At 50.4% G+C, this 16519-nt stretch overlaps 6 protein-coding genes across 6 annotated transcripts; 4 read left to right on the forward strand and 2 right to left on the reverse strand.

Annotated features, from left to right (window-relative positions):
- Positions 1–677: 677 nt before the first annotated feature.
- N7509_002568 (uncharacterized protein) lies at positions 678–1460 on the forward strand (the record flags this gene model as incomplete). The annotated part of the gene is made up of 1 exon (XM_056627205.1): positions 678–1460. One exon carries the CDS (start codon positions 678–680, stop codon positions 1458–1460), a length of 783 nt encoding a protein of 260 aa, XP_056493000.1.
- Positions 1461–3633: 2173 nt separating this feature from the next.
- N7509_002569 (uncharacterized protein) lies at positions 3634–4737 on the reverse strand (the record flags this gene model as incomplete). The annotated part of the gene is made up of 1 exon (XM_056627206.1): positions 3634–4737. The coding sequence occupies one exon, from the start codon at positions 4735–4737 to the stop codon at positions 3634–3636; it is 1104 nt and encodes a 367-aa protein (XP_056493001.1).
- Positions 4738–8469: 3732 nt separating this feature from the next.
- Positions 8470–10609, forward strand: N7509_002570 (putative carboxylesterase; the record flags this gene model as incomplete). Its single annotated transcript, XM_056627207.1, has 3 exons — positions 8470–8581; positions 8648–9017; positions 9070–10609. The coding sequence occupies 3 exons, from the start codon at positions 8470–8472 to the stop codon at positions 10607–10609; spliced, it is 2022 nt and encodes a 673-aa protein (XP_056493002.1).
- A 640-nt stretch (positions 10610–11249) lies between these two features.
- N7509_002571 (CAIB/BAIF family enzyme) lies at positions 11250–13166 on the forward strand (the record flags this gene model as incomplete). Its single annotated transcript, XM_056627208.1, has 4 exons — positions 11250–11634; positions 11689–11987; positions 12043–12543; positions 12603–13166. The coding sequence occupies 4 exons, from the start codon at positions 11250–11252 to the stop codon at positions 13164–13166; spliced, it is 1749 nt and encodes a 582-aa protein (XP_056493003.1).
- A 588-nt stretch (positions 13167–13754) lies between these two features.
- N7509_002572 (uncharacterized protein) lies at positions 13755–14393 on the forward strand (the record flags this gene model as incomplete). The annotated part of the gene is made up of 3 exons (XM_056627209.1): positions 13755–13935; positions 14082–14311; positions 14364–14393. 3 exons carry the CDS (start codon positions 13755–13757, stop codon positions 14391–14393), a joined length of 441 nt encoding a protein of 146 aa, XP_056493004.1.
- Positions 14394–15081: 688 nt separating this feature from the next.
- On the reverse strand, positions 15082–16065 carry N7509_002573 (40S ribosomal protein eS19; the record flags this gene model as incomplete). The annotated part of the gene is made up of 3 exons (XM_056627210.1): positions 15082–15376; positions 15443–15567; positions 16036–16065. 3 exons carry the CDS (start codon positions 16063–16065, stop codon positions 15082–15084), a joined length of 450 nt encoding a protein of 149 aa, XP_056493005.1.
- Between the last annotated feature and the right edge of the window lie 454 nt (positions 16066–16519).

Below are 16519 nucleotides of genomic sequence, written 5' to 3' on the forward strand. Positions count from 1 at the left end.
GATGGGGATGATACCCTGCTCGGTATAGCCGGGTGATGGGGAAGCAGAGGTTGCTGGACCTGCAAAAGATAGATGCGTCAAGAAATGGGTCTGGGGGATCTTGAAGCATAGAATGGTGTGATTCTTCCCTTTTTGTACCCGATGTACTTTACTGCCTGCAAACTCTTTTTCTTTTCTTCGATTGTATATGATCCAGTGCATTTGTAAACGAACGCGTAAACTGTAGTCAAAAGATGACATTGAGGCCACATCCTCTAATATCTGAATTACCTGCATTACCTGTCGTTCGACAATATACTTCAAGTACCCGATTATCCTTATCCTTCTGCCTGGGTGCCGGATGTGGCAATGTGTTTAAGATGATCTGGCTTCATCGGGATATCGTAGAATGGTAGTAATCGTAGTAATTGCACATGACATGGGCACTATTATTCACCTGGAGTATTATTCACCTGGAGAATAAGTTTGATATCCAAAATTTATACCCCAAGTGCTCCAAGTCCCCAGTCTTCGTCAACAACAGCAGTTCATCCGCGCTCCACGAAAAGTCCCAAAGCGGCGACCGCCCCACTGCGGCAGGCGCATGACGTCTGGGGCTCGAGCTCCTTGAAGCTCCCTTTCTCCCTCTCTCTCTCTTCCTTCTTTCAACTCCTCAATATTCAAAAATCCAAGTCAAAATGTCCGGCATACAGACCTACACCTCCGCGCCCCTCAATTCCAACAAGGAAGAGGATCATACTCCTACCCAAGCAACCACCTCAAACCCCGAACCCGCCACCGCAACCGACACTTCAACAACAGCAACCACCGATCTCCCAAACCCTTCAGCACCAGCTACAGCCACAGCTCCATCCTACTCTCCTATCCCTGCACCAGCGCAGAATGCCCAACCAGGCGCCGCTTCCAGCTTCCCAACACCAACACAAGCATCCGCCACTGCTGCCCCAACAGCAAACTTAACTGGCACTCCAACAACCACCCTGCCACCAACCTCGTCCTCCCCAGCACCACCTCAACCCGGCGCCGTCCCAACCGCAACACCTCCAAACCAACAAGCACAATCCCCCGTACCCCCTCCACCAAAAGCAGGCGAAGCCATCCCCCAACATCCTCCCACCCACCCAACAGCATCGGCGCAGGCGCAGGCACAGGCACCACCGGCCGCATTCACACAGTCCTACTCCTTCCACCGCTCCCCACAGTCCCATCACACCCCAAACTCAACCTCGTCGCCCTACGCAAATCTATATAACCCCCCATCCGGCAGCTCACAGCCCGGTCTCCCTCTGCATAGCGGTGGGGGTGGTGGTGGCAGCGGTGGCGGCGCGGGGGATATCTTCCCTGACGAAGAAGAGGGATTTATGGGGACGGCTAGGTCGTGGATGCAGAGTGCTGGGACGAAGTTGGCGGAGGTTGAGGCGGAGGTTTGGAAGCGGATTAATGATGCACATGGGAAATAGGTCTGTACGGTAATGTGATGTGAGCTGGGGAGGGATGTGAAAGCTTTGTGCTTCTTTCGGAATTGTTATGTTATGTCTCGAGAGATATGATCGAGTTGATGGTTCTTATTGGGAATTTGTTGCTTTATTGGGCTAAGAGGAGGCCGGCGTTTTTGTTTTTATTGGTCTTTCCTTTCGGGCAGAAGGGCTTTCTCCTGGGTTGGGTGGTGAATGCTTCGGGTCCGGGAGGTTTGATTGGAATTTGTATATGGTCATGCATCTCTGCTTGAGTTTTTAGCTTCTTGGTTCAAACACACCTCAGCTTGGCTGGTACATGTTTTCGACTTAAGTCCGAATCTTGGAAATACAGTATAAAGCTCAGAAGAATGAAACGATGCAGAGTCGCACTGCGAAAACTCAATGACCGGATCTTCTTGATCTGCTCCGCTCCATGTGTACCTCCTTATTTAGGTATACTTCCAACTTGAAGGTTGTCATGGCATCCTCTCTGCCTTCTCTGTCTTCGCACATTGGCAGCTTCAGCCTTACGTGATAGCTCTACGAGATGGTACATGGTAATGCAACCTACGAGACTCTAAGCTAGTTATATCAATGTTCCCCGTCAATATTGCGCCGGTGTGATCTATTGAATATAATTTGAATGCTGCACACCACTACTTGATATAGTATTGAGCGCACACCACCTCTGCTCAATCTGCAAACGAAAACGACTCCCAGTACCAATACGTAGCCCCTCTTACCCAGGAACTCAATTCTAGAGGACCCCGGGCTTAAGGTACCTAGGGGAGCCCAAATATCTACTAGTGGCGAGTTTCGCCAATCAATCTACCCAATATCATGAGCTTGCTCCCCTCAGAACGTTGTCCTTTCTCAAATCCGGCCTGCATGCGCGTCCTTCCTACCTCGCAAACTCGTCGCTATACTAGTAGTCAGTATACATTATTTGGATTGACATTTATCTAAATTGACCATTGAAGTTTGCCGAACCGTTTCCTCCGTAATAGTATGCTAGATCAGGCTTTCTCGATAAAAACAGGTTGCTGCTATGTGGAACTTGTGTAGTAGCTGCTAGTAGTATATTGATGCAGAGGATGGTAAACTTGAATTGCGGCTACAGAGGTCTCATTTGGTTAATGACTTACAGTCAGGATTAGATAGTACATTGACAGGGCATATAATGCTGTCTTTGATGAACCTTTAGAAAATGATCACCACTGGCAGCTGCGTTGTAAATAAAATGCTACTACTAGTACCAGTCAATCTACGGCTACGAAAAGAAATTGACCACAGAAGAATAGTTTGAGGGTGTTCAATTCGAAATGGATATCCACTATTTGGATTTATCCCTAACCTAAGACAGACAGACACAAACCAGTGCCCGCAAATATGTACGTATCCACAACGTCGGACTCAATTCCAAACATACCGGGCACACACAACCCAGACGAGAAGAATCAAGAATGAAGTATCAAGGATAGAAACTCTCAGTGAAATCAATTAAGATGACCGAGAACCAACCAGAAACAGAAGATAAAGCCAGACAAAGATCACAAAAGAGTGAACGTGTATGCCAGTGCAGTGCAATAAAGACGACCGACAAGCTCGTTTTCTTCCGAGATTGAAAGACATTCTGTTCATGACCAGGATAGAGTGGAGTGCTCAGGACACATAAGATGACAAGTATGAATCCGAAGAGGACAATATTAGAAATAGTGTAGGATCGAAAAAGGTCGTGAGAGATCCGATGGGTATGGTTGAAGCCCCGGATCTGCATATGCAGAGAAGTGATTGCGGAAAATAGAAAAGAATAGTCAAGTTGAAGGGGGTATTTGTGCTTTTCAAGTTGCAGCAGGGTTCAGTAGCCAGCAGGGCTGCGGTGGAAGCGCAAAATAATGGGAAGGCAGGAAGAGCATTCCCAACGCCGTTGTTCCCTCCAAGAACCATGTCGTAGGGTATGGAAGATTGACATGTTCGGCATGTCTTTTCTGACGAAGACACAATCGTAACAAAAAGAAAAAAAAAAACGGAGAAGCACGTCAAGAGTGGTCCGGACCAGCCTTGGCAACCCAATTATAGGTAAAAACGACAAAAAAACGTGTATCCCCGGAAAACTCAAGAAACTCCGTGAACGAGGAAACCCAAAACGCCGATCATGAATGTGGATAGAGAGGCTTTACATGGAGCCCAAGCGGAGTAGCGCCTCTACCGCGGCGCGTTCCTGAGTGTCAAAAGTGCGGGGCGGCTTCGCGTCGGGAGTGGGTCCGCCGCCAAAAAACCCAGCAGGAAGAGGCTTCGCTCGAGCTGCAACATTGCTGCGAACGAAAGGACCACTAACACCACCCCCGTTGAACGAGCGGGCGCGCAGGGCATCCGCGCCGATCTGAGCCCAGTCTTCCTCGTCCGTGTCCGTGCCTTCATCGAATTCGTCTTCCTGCATCTCATCCGGCGCTTCGGAGGAGGAACAGTACTCCAGCCCGTCTTCGCCGTCCAGGGACATCTTGTCCGCTTCGTGTTCGAGCATGTCGAGGTCTCCAGGTAGGTAGTCCTCGGTATACGAGAAGGCGGTAGAGTCCATGCCAGGTGCATATGAATACCGACGATCGTTGACGCGACCTTCGATTTGCAATCCACGTTGCTGGAACGAGCCTACAACGCTGGAGGGAGGCGAGGAAACGTCGAACGAGCGTTCACGTGGAGACTCCCCGCGTCGTCGCGCGTCCCAACGTCCCCAGCCAATCTTCTCAAAGATTACATCGCCCTTCGTGCCACCAGCCTCGCCGCCATTCCCACGGCCTTCGAGTGCCGCGACAACCAGACGCCGTGCTTTGGCAGGAGGGATCCCTGAGAATCCCGGCACCGAAGTTGTCAGGTGGCCCATGACATGACGGATGGCCAGAGGACCCTGCGAAAGCAGGATCTCGGGAAGATGGTAACGCGCCAGCATGGCCGGGGTGATAGCACCGGCGCTGTCTAGCTCGTGAGCAGGCTGCGGCTGGTTCTGACTGTTGGCATGCTCGACCGCGTCTTCCAGGTCGATGTCCGAGTCCAGCTGCGGCACCGTCGACAGAGGCGAACCGGGCGATAGCGCGGCGCGATGTTTGAAGGCGTGTGGGGGGAGAGTGGGTGAGATGGAGTTGGGTGGCGTCGGAAGCATGGCCGGTTGACCAGGGCGCGACGAGGCCTTGCTTGGGACGCCCGACCGGGGCTTGGGGATGTCAACAGAGGCGGTCTTGCCAGCAAGAGCCATAGCGATGCTGGAGTTGGTTTGTGATGCCATGATGGGTGGTTGAGAAGAGATGATGAAGTTTGTCTGTGAAGCGCGCAAGGCAAGGCCGTATATGAGTCAGACGTGTTCCTATTATACTCTTTTGCGACGCCAGCCGCGCCACGCGATTGGAGGAAGGGCGAGTGGCGACTAGCCGATCCGGGGGAGATAACAAAGGAGAGACGGAGAAGGCTTACCTCTTTGCAACAAAGAGACAAAGAAGAGGATGTGTGTGTGTGTGTGTGTGGTTGTGTGTGTATGAGTGTGTAGGTTGCAAGACGACCGCACGACTGACACGAATACGCGACACTTGGCCGGGGGAGATTGCGACGCGCAAGGGGCAGGATGACTGATCAGGGAGGAGATCAGCGATGTGATAGGATGTAGCCAGAGAAGTTGGATGAAGTAAATGTGAGAGGAAAGGGAGGAAGAGGAGGGAGAGGAACTGAATAAGAAGGCAGGAGGGGTACCAGTATGACAGCAGGTATTCCGTATGTGTGTGAGAGTACCTAATTGCGGTACTCCATAGTGAAGTACCCAGTGTACCCAGTGTACTCCATCCGGTCGTAATGTACGGAGTAGGCCAAAGCCAAAGCCCCAAGCCCCAAGCCAGTGGGAGGCAGTGGGCTTTGCTCGTGCGGTTGTGCGGACACTCGGGCGGGTGATTGGGGCCGGGCACTTCCGGGTTCATTGGAGCACTGTAGTATACTATACACTATACACTATACACTATACACTATACACTATACACTACGGAGTATATAGACTATATCTTTATACTCATAGACTATGTCTACTGTAGTATGACTTTACTAGAGTATATTACTATTGTATAGTGCTCTAATACTGGACAGTATTCTCTATCTAGTAGCATACTTGAGAGTACTTAGTGTACAGTAGACTATAACTAGTACATCCCTGTGAGAATCAGGGAACGGAACAGGGAATGGAATCCCAGGAATCCCACTGGGCCTCCTCCTCTTCCTCCTCCACTCAGCGATCAAAGATGTGCAGGTGCACAGGGCGCAGCCCTAAACAGCGTAGATAGGCATGGGGTACTGGTACATACGGTATCCTAGGTACCCTAGGGTGTCCTAGGGCACCCTATAACCGTGGTCCCTGGCTATCCTCTGTAGAGTACTGATAAGACACCCTTTTGGCACGTGCAGCCCCGGCCAATAAGAGCCGCCATGGCATACTTGTGATCTTCTACACGCATTCAGGTGCCACCTTCTCTTCCTCTACTCCCTACGAACTCGAGAAAAAAAGACTCATCGCTAACTTTTTCGCTTCTCATCCCACCCCACCCCACTGAAGTCTTCATGATTTCATCTCCAAAAATCACCCCTCAAAATGCCCCTCTCTGCCCGCCGCAACTCTCGAGTGGGTCTCCCGATTGATTCTGGACTCGCGCATTGACGTCAAGTCAGGGGTGGAGGCATTTAGGGCCCGAGGGTACTCCGACTCTGTACTCCGTGTGGAGAGTACTTGCAGTTCACGTCCACGCTTAGCGGAGGTATCGGTACATGTACATGTACTCCGTACATCCATACAGTATGCACGCGGAGGCTACACAGCCTATTACTCGCGCCATGCGCTTGCGAATTCCATCCTTCTTTCGTGCCTGGTTCGCCGCATTTAGGTTGATCAGCCACCCCGCGCAATGCGCCGCGCAGTCCTGCGTTGCCTTCTCCGAAGTGTAGCTATACTAGTCCGTATACCCACTCTGTTTTAGTTACTCATACTCTACGAGTAGTACATCCAGTACTCTCCTCAGTTCCGGCATGTTGCTCGGTGAACCAAGTCTTAACTTCCGAGGGTATGCCGGGCCACCACCGCGCCATTTCTACTATTGGGCCCCCCGTCGCATATGAAACCCCTCGATTCGTGTCCCAATTGCATTGACTGCCCACGACTCCATCGTAAGACAGCGCAGCCACTCGCAATTTTGTTCCTACAAATAGCAGCTGGTTTCTCAGCTTTCTCTGAACGATGACGATGCTTCTTGGCCCGCCTCACTATCGATGAATTGTCGTTAGGTGGGGTTAGCGTAGGGTTTCAATTTCTAGCCCGTATTTCAATATCCACAATCCCACGGAGGGGTTGCTCCTGCCTTGGTTATTCAAGTATCTCTCCGGTCGTCTCGGGCGAAATCTGGATTGCGCTGTGGCTTTGCGACATGTTCGGGCCTCGGGGAGGGCGTTGCGTAGAGTTGCCCCGCATCAACGCACTGTGATGAGGATACTCCGTACATAGATAGGAATGAGAGGGGTATAGGTCTCCACACAACGAAGCAGAAGCCATTGTAGATGGGAAAATAAATGCGCAAAAATGGAGATTTGCAATTGACGTATGGTAATTAGCTGCCGATGTCTGCAAGATCCAATTGATAGACCGTCACCACACATCGAGCATAGGGACAGTGCACAATAATCGCCACCATCGTGCAATAAACCCGACCACAAGGTACTAATACATGGATATGTACTCCGTACATACATACTTGAACTTGATCATCGACAACTGTCATCAGCCACTGCCATCAGAAATTGGTCACAAGGCTGCTGCGATACCGGACGCAGACGCAGGGGCCTGTCTCCATCAATCGCAAGTCACTTGTACCTGTAGCAAGATACCCGACCGAAACTAGGCCTAGTATCGCATGGAAGCTTCGTGATATACTTCCATCTAGTTCGAATCACTTCATCTAGTACAGCTTGCCCAGCTAGCAACTAGCAACTAGCAACTAGTCCCCTCAACTCCGACCCCAACAGCAACCTTCTTCCTAGCGTCCAATTGATTCAACGCCTCCAACCTCCCAACCCTCCTCAACCAACCCCGCAAATCAAAAGAACCCTCACTAAGCTCCCTTTCATTCCCCACAAAAACGAAAACAACCCCTTCCTCTTCCCTCGGAGATTGACCATCTAGATACTTGATTTCACAAGGACTGGCCAGGTAAGAACGAGTCTCATACTGCGCCAATTTTTCCGCATCACCCTGGCTCCGCACTCGATATGCAGCACCCTCAACTCCCTCACCTTCGGAAGAGGGTAGTAAAGCGGGGTATTTATTGTCCCGCCAATATCTTGCATCGAAAGCCTTCTAGATGAGCAGGGCGGAGCTCGGGCGTGGTATCCAGTCCTAGAATTCCACTAGCATGTATGAGTCGAGGAGGAATCCGTAAAAGAAATAGACCCCCTCCGGCGCTGGTTTCCGGGTCCCTCCCATCGCGTCCGCGAGGTGAGAGATAATAGCTTGGAGCTGGAAGCTGGGGGCGGGGGCGGAGGGGAGGTGGAGGCGGAGTTGATTTTGTGGAATTGTTCGTTTGCGCTGGCATTCTCGTAAACACTCTGGATAAGTCGTGCTTCTTTGAAAAAGGAATTGAATTTTGCCTGATTGTGGTTGTTGACAATGCTTGCGTCTAACTCACTCGCTGGCAGGCACATCTCACTCCCAGCCACTTCTACCTCTTTTCTCTCCGGCTCAAAGTAAATATGCCCCGGACAAAAAGCCTTGACAGGATTAAAGTATGGTCAAGCTTCATTCTACTCTGTCGAAATCTAATCTATTTCCTTCTATTGGACCGGGTGAATGGATCGTCTGGCTATTTAGATGGTCACATTTTCCCGGCGCGGGGATGCCGTGCCTAAATTGGTCGAGGGGATCTCCTCAAGGATACTTCATAAGATGAAGGTAGGATGTGGATCTGATTTGCGAGATATCTCGATGTTGTAGCTGGAAATGTTACTCAAGTTCTTCTCTCTCACTTATCTACTGGTGACCACTAATGCGGTGATCAGCCCGGGTTCGCTGAATTCGGATCTTTCAATTCTTATTCAAAATGATTTACAAGGTTGATATTCTACCAGTACCTCCCTACCTGGAATATGAACGTTCAATGTCTAACTTTCATGGCTAGAAAACGACAGCCCATGGGCCGGGTCGGGCATCTTGCTTCTGGACCCGATGCCCGTGAAAAAAGCGATACAAAGTTGCCAGAGCCTTGGAGAGAGACTTTGGTCGATCGAGGCAGGCTTCTCTGAGATCGAAAATGATCTAAAGTATCTAGTCTATCAGAAAGATAAAAAGAAGAGCCAGCGATACTGGATTGCCTCCACACACGGCATACCGTCAACAATAGACGTCAACGGAAAAGTGAAGAAAGCTTCTTCCAACGAGAACTTGCCAGTCCTCTGCACCCAGACTGCCCCCTACTCTACACCTACCTTTCAAGATAGCAATCCGTCGTGGCAGATTGCCGTTCGCTCGAATAACGAGTACATCACTGGGTACGTGAATCTTCTTCTATCAAGCGCCCCAGAAGGGCGCTAACAGACATAGATTCCGCGATCACTTGAGTTTCCGCTTCCTCGGTATTCGTTATGCAGATCCCACGAAAAGATGGAAGTATTCGCAACTACACAAGGGGTCAAATACCCTGGTCTCCGCTTTGGACTACGGCTCTACGTGTCTAGAATCGGAAGACTGCTTCTTCCTCAACGTCTGGACACCGTATCTGCCCCGCTCTGAACACTCTCCGAAGAAGAAACTCAAACCAGTCACGTTCTGGATACATGGTGGTGCTTTCACAAGTGGATCAGGCAGCGATACCCTAATTGATGGAAGTAACCTCGCATCAAGAGGTGATGTCGTGGTGGTGACTATCAACTACCGACTGGGCACACTTGGATTTCTGGCTCTGGATGACGGAGAAACAAACGGTAACTATGGACTTGCAGATCAAATTACCGCTCTAGAGTGGGTTCGCAAGAATATTCGAGATTTCGGAGGCGATCCTGACCGAATCACTATATTTGGTCAGTCGGCCGGGGCTGGGTCTGTAAGGGCTTTACTCGCATCTCCTCGAGCTCGGGGTAAATTTGCCGGTGCGATTATGCAAAGTAATCTTGGCGGTCTGGGGTATGGGACGACTTATTCTAAGTATTATACAATTGCGGAGGAGATGGATGTTGTGGGGAAGGACATATTGACCCTGACGAACTGTACGAATGTTGATTCACCGGTTGAATGTCTAAGAGCTCTTCCTGCAGCTACCATTACAGGTCTTGATGCGGTAGCAAGATATCTCGTTGTGGATGGCAAATATCTTGAGACTTCGCAATTGGATCTGACACACCCCGAGGCAACGGCAAATGTTCCTCTCATGATCGGAACGATGAGAGATGACGGAGCCGCGATGATTGGGTACCCCACGGCGAATGAGACTATTCAGACATTCTTGAGTAGTGAAGGCATTCCATCAACTGTTCTCAGTGACTCAAAACTATTTCCAATCCCTTCCACTTCGAACAAAACGCTCGACATTTTCAACACGACGGCCCACATCGCCACGGATGGCATATTCCGCTGCATCGACCAAGCAACTGGATATAGCGGGTTCAACAATGGAATTTTTCCAGAAATATTTTTCTATGAATTCAATCGATCATACCAAATGCCAGATTGGTCCCCCAACGCGCCAGTATGCGAGGCACCCATCACATCCGAGTACCCTCACGGCGACCCAAATCAGGAATACTTCAAATGTCATTCGGGAGAGCTGTACTATGTCTTTGGCAACCTTTTGAGGCAGGGTCGCCCCCTGCGTGATCAATTCGATCTTCCATTTGAACAGTATGTACTGGATCTGTGGACAAGCTTTGCTCGGACCGGTCGGCCGACTCCGGATTTGGGATTTCTTGAGGCGAGAGGGTATGTCAATACTACTCGACAGATTGAGTTGGCGGGGGAATGGATGCCATTTGGACATGGAGGTTATCGGCTACATCGTCTACAGTGGCCTTCTAAAATGGTGGATCTGGATGAAAGAGAGCAATGTGAGGCTCTGCAGTTACCTCTGACATACTATGAGTCTACCTAGCATGTTAGTGTGAATACTTAGGGGTTCCACACCACAACCTAACACCAAAGCCAGTTTATTTTGAAAAGAAAAGAAAAGAAAGTATTATTATGCAACTAATAACCTCGGCCATTTAACCATAGCATTCAACCATACTAGTATCATTATACTACTGTAGTCCACGTGATGGCACATCCGATCTTATCGCTTCCGAAATCTCCAACGGCTCAACCCTGGAAACTGCCAGTGCCGAACCGGATCGCTTCTTTTCGGATCTGCAATTGCGGGGTCCCAGCCTTCAAGCATTCCCTCATCCGCCTTAAAAATATTGTCCCGTCGGCTGATGAGCGGTTACCACCCGACGGAGAGATCCCGATGATTGCCGTCATATATAGTCTGGTAGGTCGTCCTCACGCCCGTCCCCGGGCTTGGACGAGATTTTGATCGTTCATCCTATTTCCCGGGTTCGCCACTGCCGATCTATTCAAACTTTCCACGCAACCTTAATCGTGCTCAACGCAGGCGCCTTCAATTCGAGACGAAATTTGAACCATTCGCAAAGTCGCGGGTTAGAATTGACAAGAGAAGCCAGGGTATCTGAGAACACTCGGCTGGGCTATCAAATTATATCATCGACATCAGAAACGAAACCATATCAAAGATGGCAAGCAACGGCCATTCTAACGGTGCCGCATACTCGCCCGTTCTCGAGACTAGCCAGATTTTCTCCAACTTGTGCGAGCAGTCGGAGCGCCTGAGTCTACCATCAGAGGTTCTGGCCAACAAGGATCGGGTTTCTTTTTCCACCAGCCACAATGAGATCTACTTCCCTATCCCGTTTAAGGAGACCGAGACCCTGGCGGCATTGAAGGGTATCGAGGGCTCGGTGGCTGCTGCCCTAGCCGATCTGCGATTTGGAGGCGGCGCACAACCTCGTGGTGTCCGGGTCAGCCTGGAAGGTGCTACGGCATTCGGATGCCAAGCGTACATGGCCAAGGTGGATGGATTGTCGAAGTTGGATCCAAATGTGAAATCTAAGCTCAAGGGTATGTGTGGATCTTGAGGATCTGAGAAGTAGGATATTGGCTAATGAATTGCAGATACGGATCTACTGGCTGCGCAATCAAATGGTTACCGTCGTATGTCGGCTAACCTGTACAAGACTAAGAACCCGGGCGAGTTCTACCACATTCACGGTTCATTGGAAGCTAGTACAACATTAAACATGATCGGACTCGAGGGTCATCGACCTGACTTGACCGATTACGAAGATGTTATCAAGGAGATCGAGAGCCATGTCCAGAAATACTCCGTGGCCGAACTGGAGGAGATGAACAAGGAAAGGCGACAGGCTGGTGTCCCTGCTCTGAAGCACGAGGACTTTATCAAGACCCCACACGTACGTCGTTCAAATCTATCACGCTTATTGGTGGTACATACTAACAGAACAAAAGGGCAAGCTCAACGTCGAAGAGCCCGCATGGAAAGTCGCTCAGCTTCCGGGGAACATCGCCCCGACTCCATTCCCTGCCCGCCGTGCTGGCAGCACCAAGATCTTGGAGGGCGTCAAGGTTCTGGAGATGTGCCGTATCATCGCCGGCCCAACAGTCACCCGAATTCTAGCCGAGTACGGTGCAGACGTCCTGAAAGTGACCAGCCCGAGCCTGTCTGATGTGCCATTCTTCCAGGTTGACGGGAACATGGGCAAGCATGCTGCAGACCTGGACTTGAAGACCGAAGCCGGGCGCAAGGAATTCGAGAAACTTCTCGACGACGTGGACGTCATCGTCGATGGATATCGTCCCGGTGCGCTGGAGAAACTGGGATACGGACCACAAGCTATGGCCGCGCTGGCCGAGAAGCGTGGAAAGGGTATTGTTTACGTGAATGAGAACTGCTTCGGATATGAGGGCGAATGGGCCGGACGCGCTGGATGGCAGCAAATCGCCGACTGTGTATGTTGACTGAACACAATCGCGAACAATTAGTCACTCACCGCTAACTTTTCTTGAAGGTCACCGGTATCGCGTGGGCACAAGGACAATTCATGGGCCTGAATCACCCCGTCGTCCCACCCTTCCCCATTTCCGATTACGGCACAGGCTGCATGGGCGCCATCGCCGCGCTATCCGGTCTTTACCACCGTGCCAAGACTGGTGGTTCTTACCACGGCAAGGCCTCGCTGATGCATTACGATCTTCTCCTTTTCGCGGTGGGCCAGTACCCTGCCGAAGTACAGGAGGAGCTGCGCGCAGCCCAGCCAGATGATTTCTTCAAGCTACGCCACTGCGACAGTGTAGATCGCATCTCATCTACTGTTCTCAAGGGCATGCAGACGCGTTTCCCGCACCTTTATACCCCAGCTGGCACTGAGGCGGAAGCGGGGCGGCCGGCTTTGACTGAGAAGTGGTTTTCGCGAGCGTATAATTCGGATGTCGAGGTTGTGAAACCAATTGCTGTCGTGGAGGGTGTGGATAATCAGTTTGTTCGGGCAAGTCGACCCAATGGTTCTGATAAGGCCAACTGGGAGGACTTTAAGGTTAATGGAGAGGGAGAGGGAGATGTGAAGAAGTGCTAAGCCTTGTTGCATTTCCATTAGGAAGAGAACATCAGCAATGACCGGGTAGTGCATTGTACATAGATTCAAGTTGCATATTATGATTAAGTTTCTAAAGACGTCATCTGATGAGCATAGCCCACTTGTACTCCGAAATAAGCATCCGAGTGCTAAAGCCCGGACATACCAGTGGGTAATCGGCTGTGCCACCGTCGGAAGAGAAGCAGTAGAAGGGTACCACAGACTGTATGCTCTCATATACCGATTGAACAAGTTCAACTTCAGCAAGCGGATTTTGAGTACCACTACCAACGGTTCGGAGACTCGGAAAATATAATCCAAAGCGTGCAATGAAACAACTCTATTAACAAAAACCTGCAGTACCATTCCCCAACCAATGCATACGGGGGCGTGGGCAAAAGTATGCAGCACGATAAGATCGGATGCGGCACTACCGCGTCGGACCGACGGCCCCTCATGATGAAATGGACGTGAACTTGAAGGACAACAGCAACATATATCCCATTTCCAACCTCCATATACCATCCATCCAAACCATCCCCTCACTCTCAATCACCATCTATCTGAATTTTCCCATCAAAAACAATAATGTCATACAACATTGCCTACGACACGGCCCGCGCACCCCCGCGGGGTGCAGCCCTCGTCGCATTTATGGAGGACTTCTACCGCACCAGTGATACCGAGTCCCTGCACGAGAAATATGTTCAGAGCTTCACGGAAGATGCCACGCTGATCATGGGCCCGAAGGAAGCGAAGGGTGCGAGTGGTATGTTTGAGTTCTTTTCTTTTATATATCTCTGTCGGATATACGACGGGCTATGCGACTCGGATGAATTCGTGTCTATATCAGAGATTCCCCGTAGCTCCTAGAAAGGACTCGGAATATGTCGAGAAGATGCTAATATTGTTCAGAAATCCTACCCCTTCGCCATGGTCTCTGGGCACACGTCGCATCTCGAAAACACACGCCGTCGCGCATCTTTTTCGGCGGCGAGAACGAGATCATGCTTTACGGTGGTGTGAACTACAGACTCAAGGCTGATACCGAGAAAGATGTGTACGTACCCTGGGCTGGACGGGCGGTATTTGCTCCTGAGAAGGATGGTGAGGGTGTGAAGATGCAGTTTTATCAGGTTTACTTGGTGTGTTCATTGCTATGGATTGGTTGTGTTGAGGTATACTGACTTGTTGTAGGACCCTTCCGCCCAGTCTGGGAAGAAATAAGTTATGTGATTGCATATAGATTCAAGATGAATAGTTCCATACCAACTACAGGCTTCCTGGGCAGTAAATGTGCCGAGGAAAATGTGTCTACAAGAATTCAAGTTGCTCATGAGGGCAGTACAACATACTACCAGAACGTAGAGGATGGTTGTCTTTACATCACAACCATGAGCTCACTACTCTGGCATTCCTAGGGCCACTACAAGCTACAGCTGGCCAGGAAAATAGAACAATTTAAAGTGTTTAGTCAGACATGCTCTTTATTTCCAGGAGACCGCGAGAGAAAACGAGAACAAAGACGCCGTGGGTTGGTCGGGTCAAAGAGGCGAGGGAGATCAACATGGTATGAAAGGAAAAAGAAACCCTGCCTCGTCCTCTCTCTCTCGCTCTTGCTTTCGCAATGGAAACCTCCTCATGCAAAAAACGTACTTTCCCGCATCTTCTCTCTGCGCTAAGCCCCGTCTGGTCGTCATGGGAGTTGATGATAACAGTTGAGAGGAAAAAAATGTAGAACAAACGTTAATAAAGGAATCACCGGGACCTGGCTCCGAATTTTTTAAATGTGATGAATCATTTCATTTCCCACCTGCGACTAGTTGTCACCAATTTTTTGATGTTTTGTTTTGGGTATAAACTAGAGGCACCGGTCAAAACGACCCCCCGAAACAATTAAGCCCTTGCGAAACGTTTACTCGTCATCCGACTCCTCATCCTCATCGACGGTGGTCTTGGCGATACGGTCCAGATCACGCTGGCCAGACTGGGTGATGCGGCGGCCACCCTTGTCCTCATCGGTCTCGAGGACACCGATCTTCTCGAGGGACTGCATGACCTTACGGTCAACGGAGCCGGAGGCATCGACGTGGTGAGCGGGGCGGGCACCACGGTTCTTGGTAGAGCCGTGGACCTTGCGGAGGCGGCCAACACCGACGGTCTTGCGCATGTAGATGTGACGGGCGACGGCAGCGGCGCGGACGTAGTACCTTTAGAAATTTGTCAGTTCTGAATTTCGATAGCGGGCTGGAGATGGTGGTGTTGGTTGGTCGTACCAGTCGGGGTCCTGGGGAGGAAGCTCGTTGGAGGCGGAGGTCTTGACAGTGTCAACCCAGCCAGGGATGGGGAGCTTTCCCTGACGCTTCAGGAAAGCAGAGTAGGCAGCAATGAACTTCTGCGCCTGTAGGTGAGAAGAATATTGTTAGCGTTGTGATTCTTTCGAGGGTATCAAAACGTGTTGATGACGGGTGAGGATGAGGATCAGCGTGCGTAGGTTTTTGAAGATGTCGGGTTCTCGTTCTCGTTGTCAGGCAGTTCCATCTCTTTCTTGTCGTGCGTGCATATTCGTGCTTTCAGAAACGAAGATTTTTCCGTTGGGTGGTTGAAAGGCATATCACATAAATTGATCATAACAGATCGATTTGTGCGGACAAAACCTTTCAATGTAGTTCCCAGACAGCAGTATCTTCCTGACCAAATCCAGCGAATCCAATAGCTGCGAAGCCCAGTATATTCCCTTCCAATGCCTCCGAGAACACAGAACCCGTCCACATAACACAACGCACACCGACCCAGATCCCGTGAGACTGAGGGTTGATGATGATCATCAGGGCCCTCTCAGCGGGCGGAGAAATCGAAGGACACTTACGTCCACATCGCGAACGGAAACACCACCCATATTGGCGACTTGTCGAGGGGTCGAAGAGGGCGTTAGGGATGAGAGATGGCGGAAGTCGTGGGCAGAGTCGAAGTCGAAGAGTCCAAAATTTCGAGACACACAAACTCGTCCCGTTTGGCTGGGGTCTGTGTGCCGTGGGTTCGCTTAGCCTTTTCCGGCTAGCCGTACCCTAAGCGGTCACATGACACAACATTGGCTGTCGACAGAGGGATGCCTTGCGGGTAAGGCCACAGTATATTCAGGCATCAAGGCTAGTAATTATCACAACTACTAACTAGTTAGCTCTAGTACAAGGTATTACTTCGGTACAGGAGTGTAGGGAACCCCCTGGCGAGCCCTTAGGTATCCAGGGAAGTTAAGTGGCAGAAAGTAACAAGAACTAGTGTTTCCTACTACTAGGTATACCGATTTGGATATGAAAGACAAGGATAGGTACCAGTTACATAGTCAGCAG

Source organism: Penicillium cosmopolitanum, assembly GCF_028827165.1.
Source record: "Penicillium cosmopolitanum strain IBT 29677 chromosome Unknown utg000004l:1.0-4361866.0:1.0-4365735.0, whole genome shotgun sequence".
Classification (NCBI taxonomy): Eukaryota; Fungi; Ascomycota; class Eurotiomycetes; order Eurotiales; family Aspergillaceae; genus Penicillium; species Penicillium cosmopolitanum.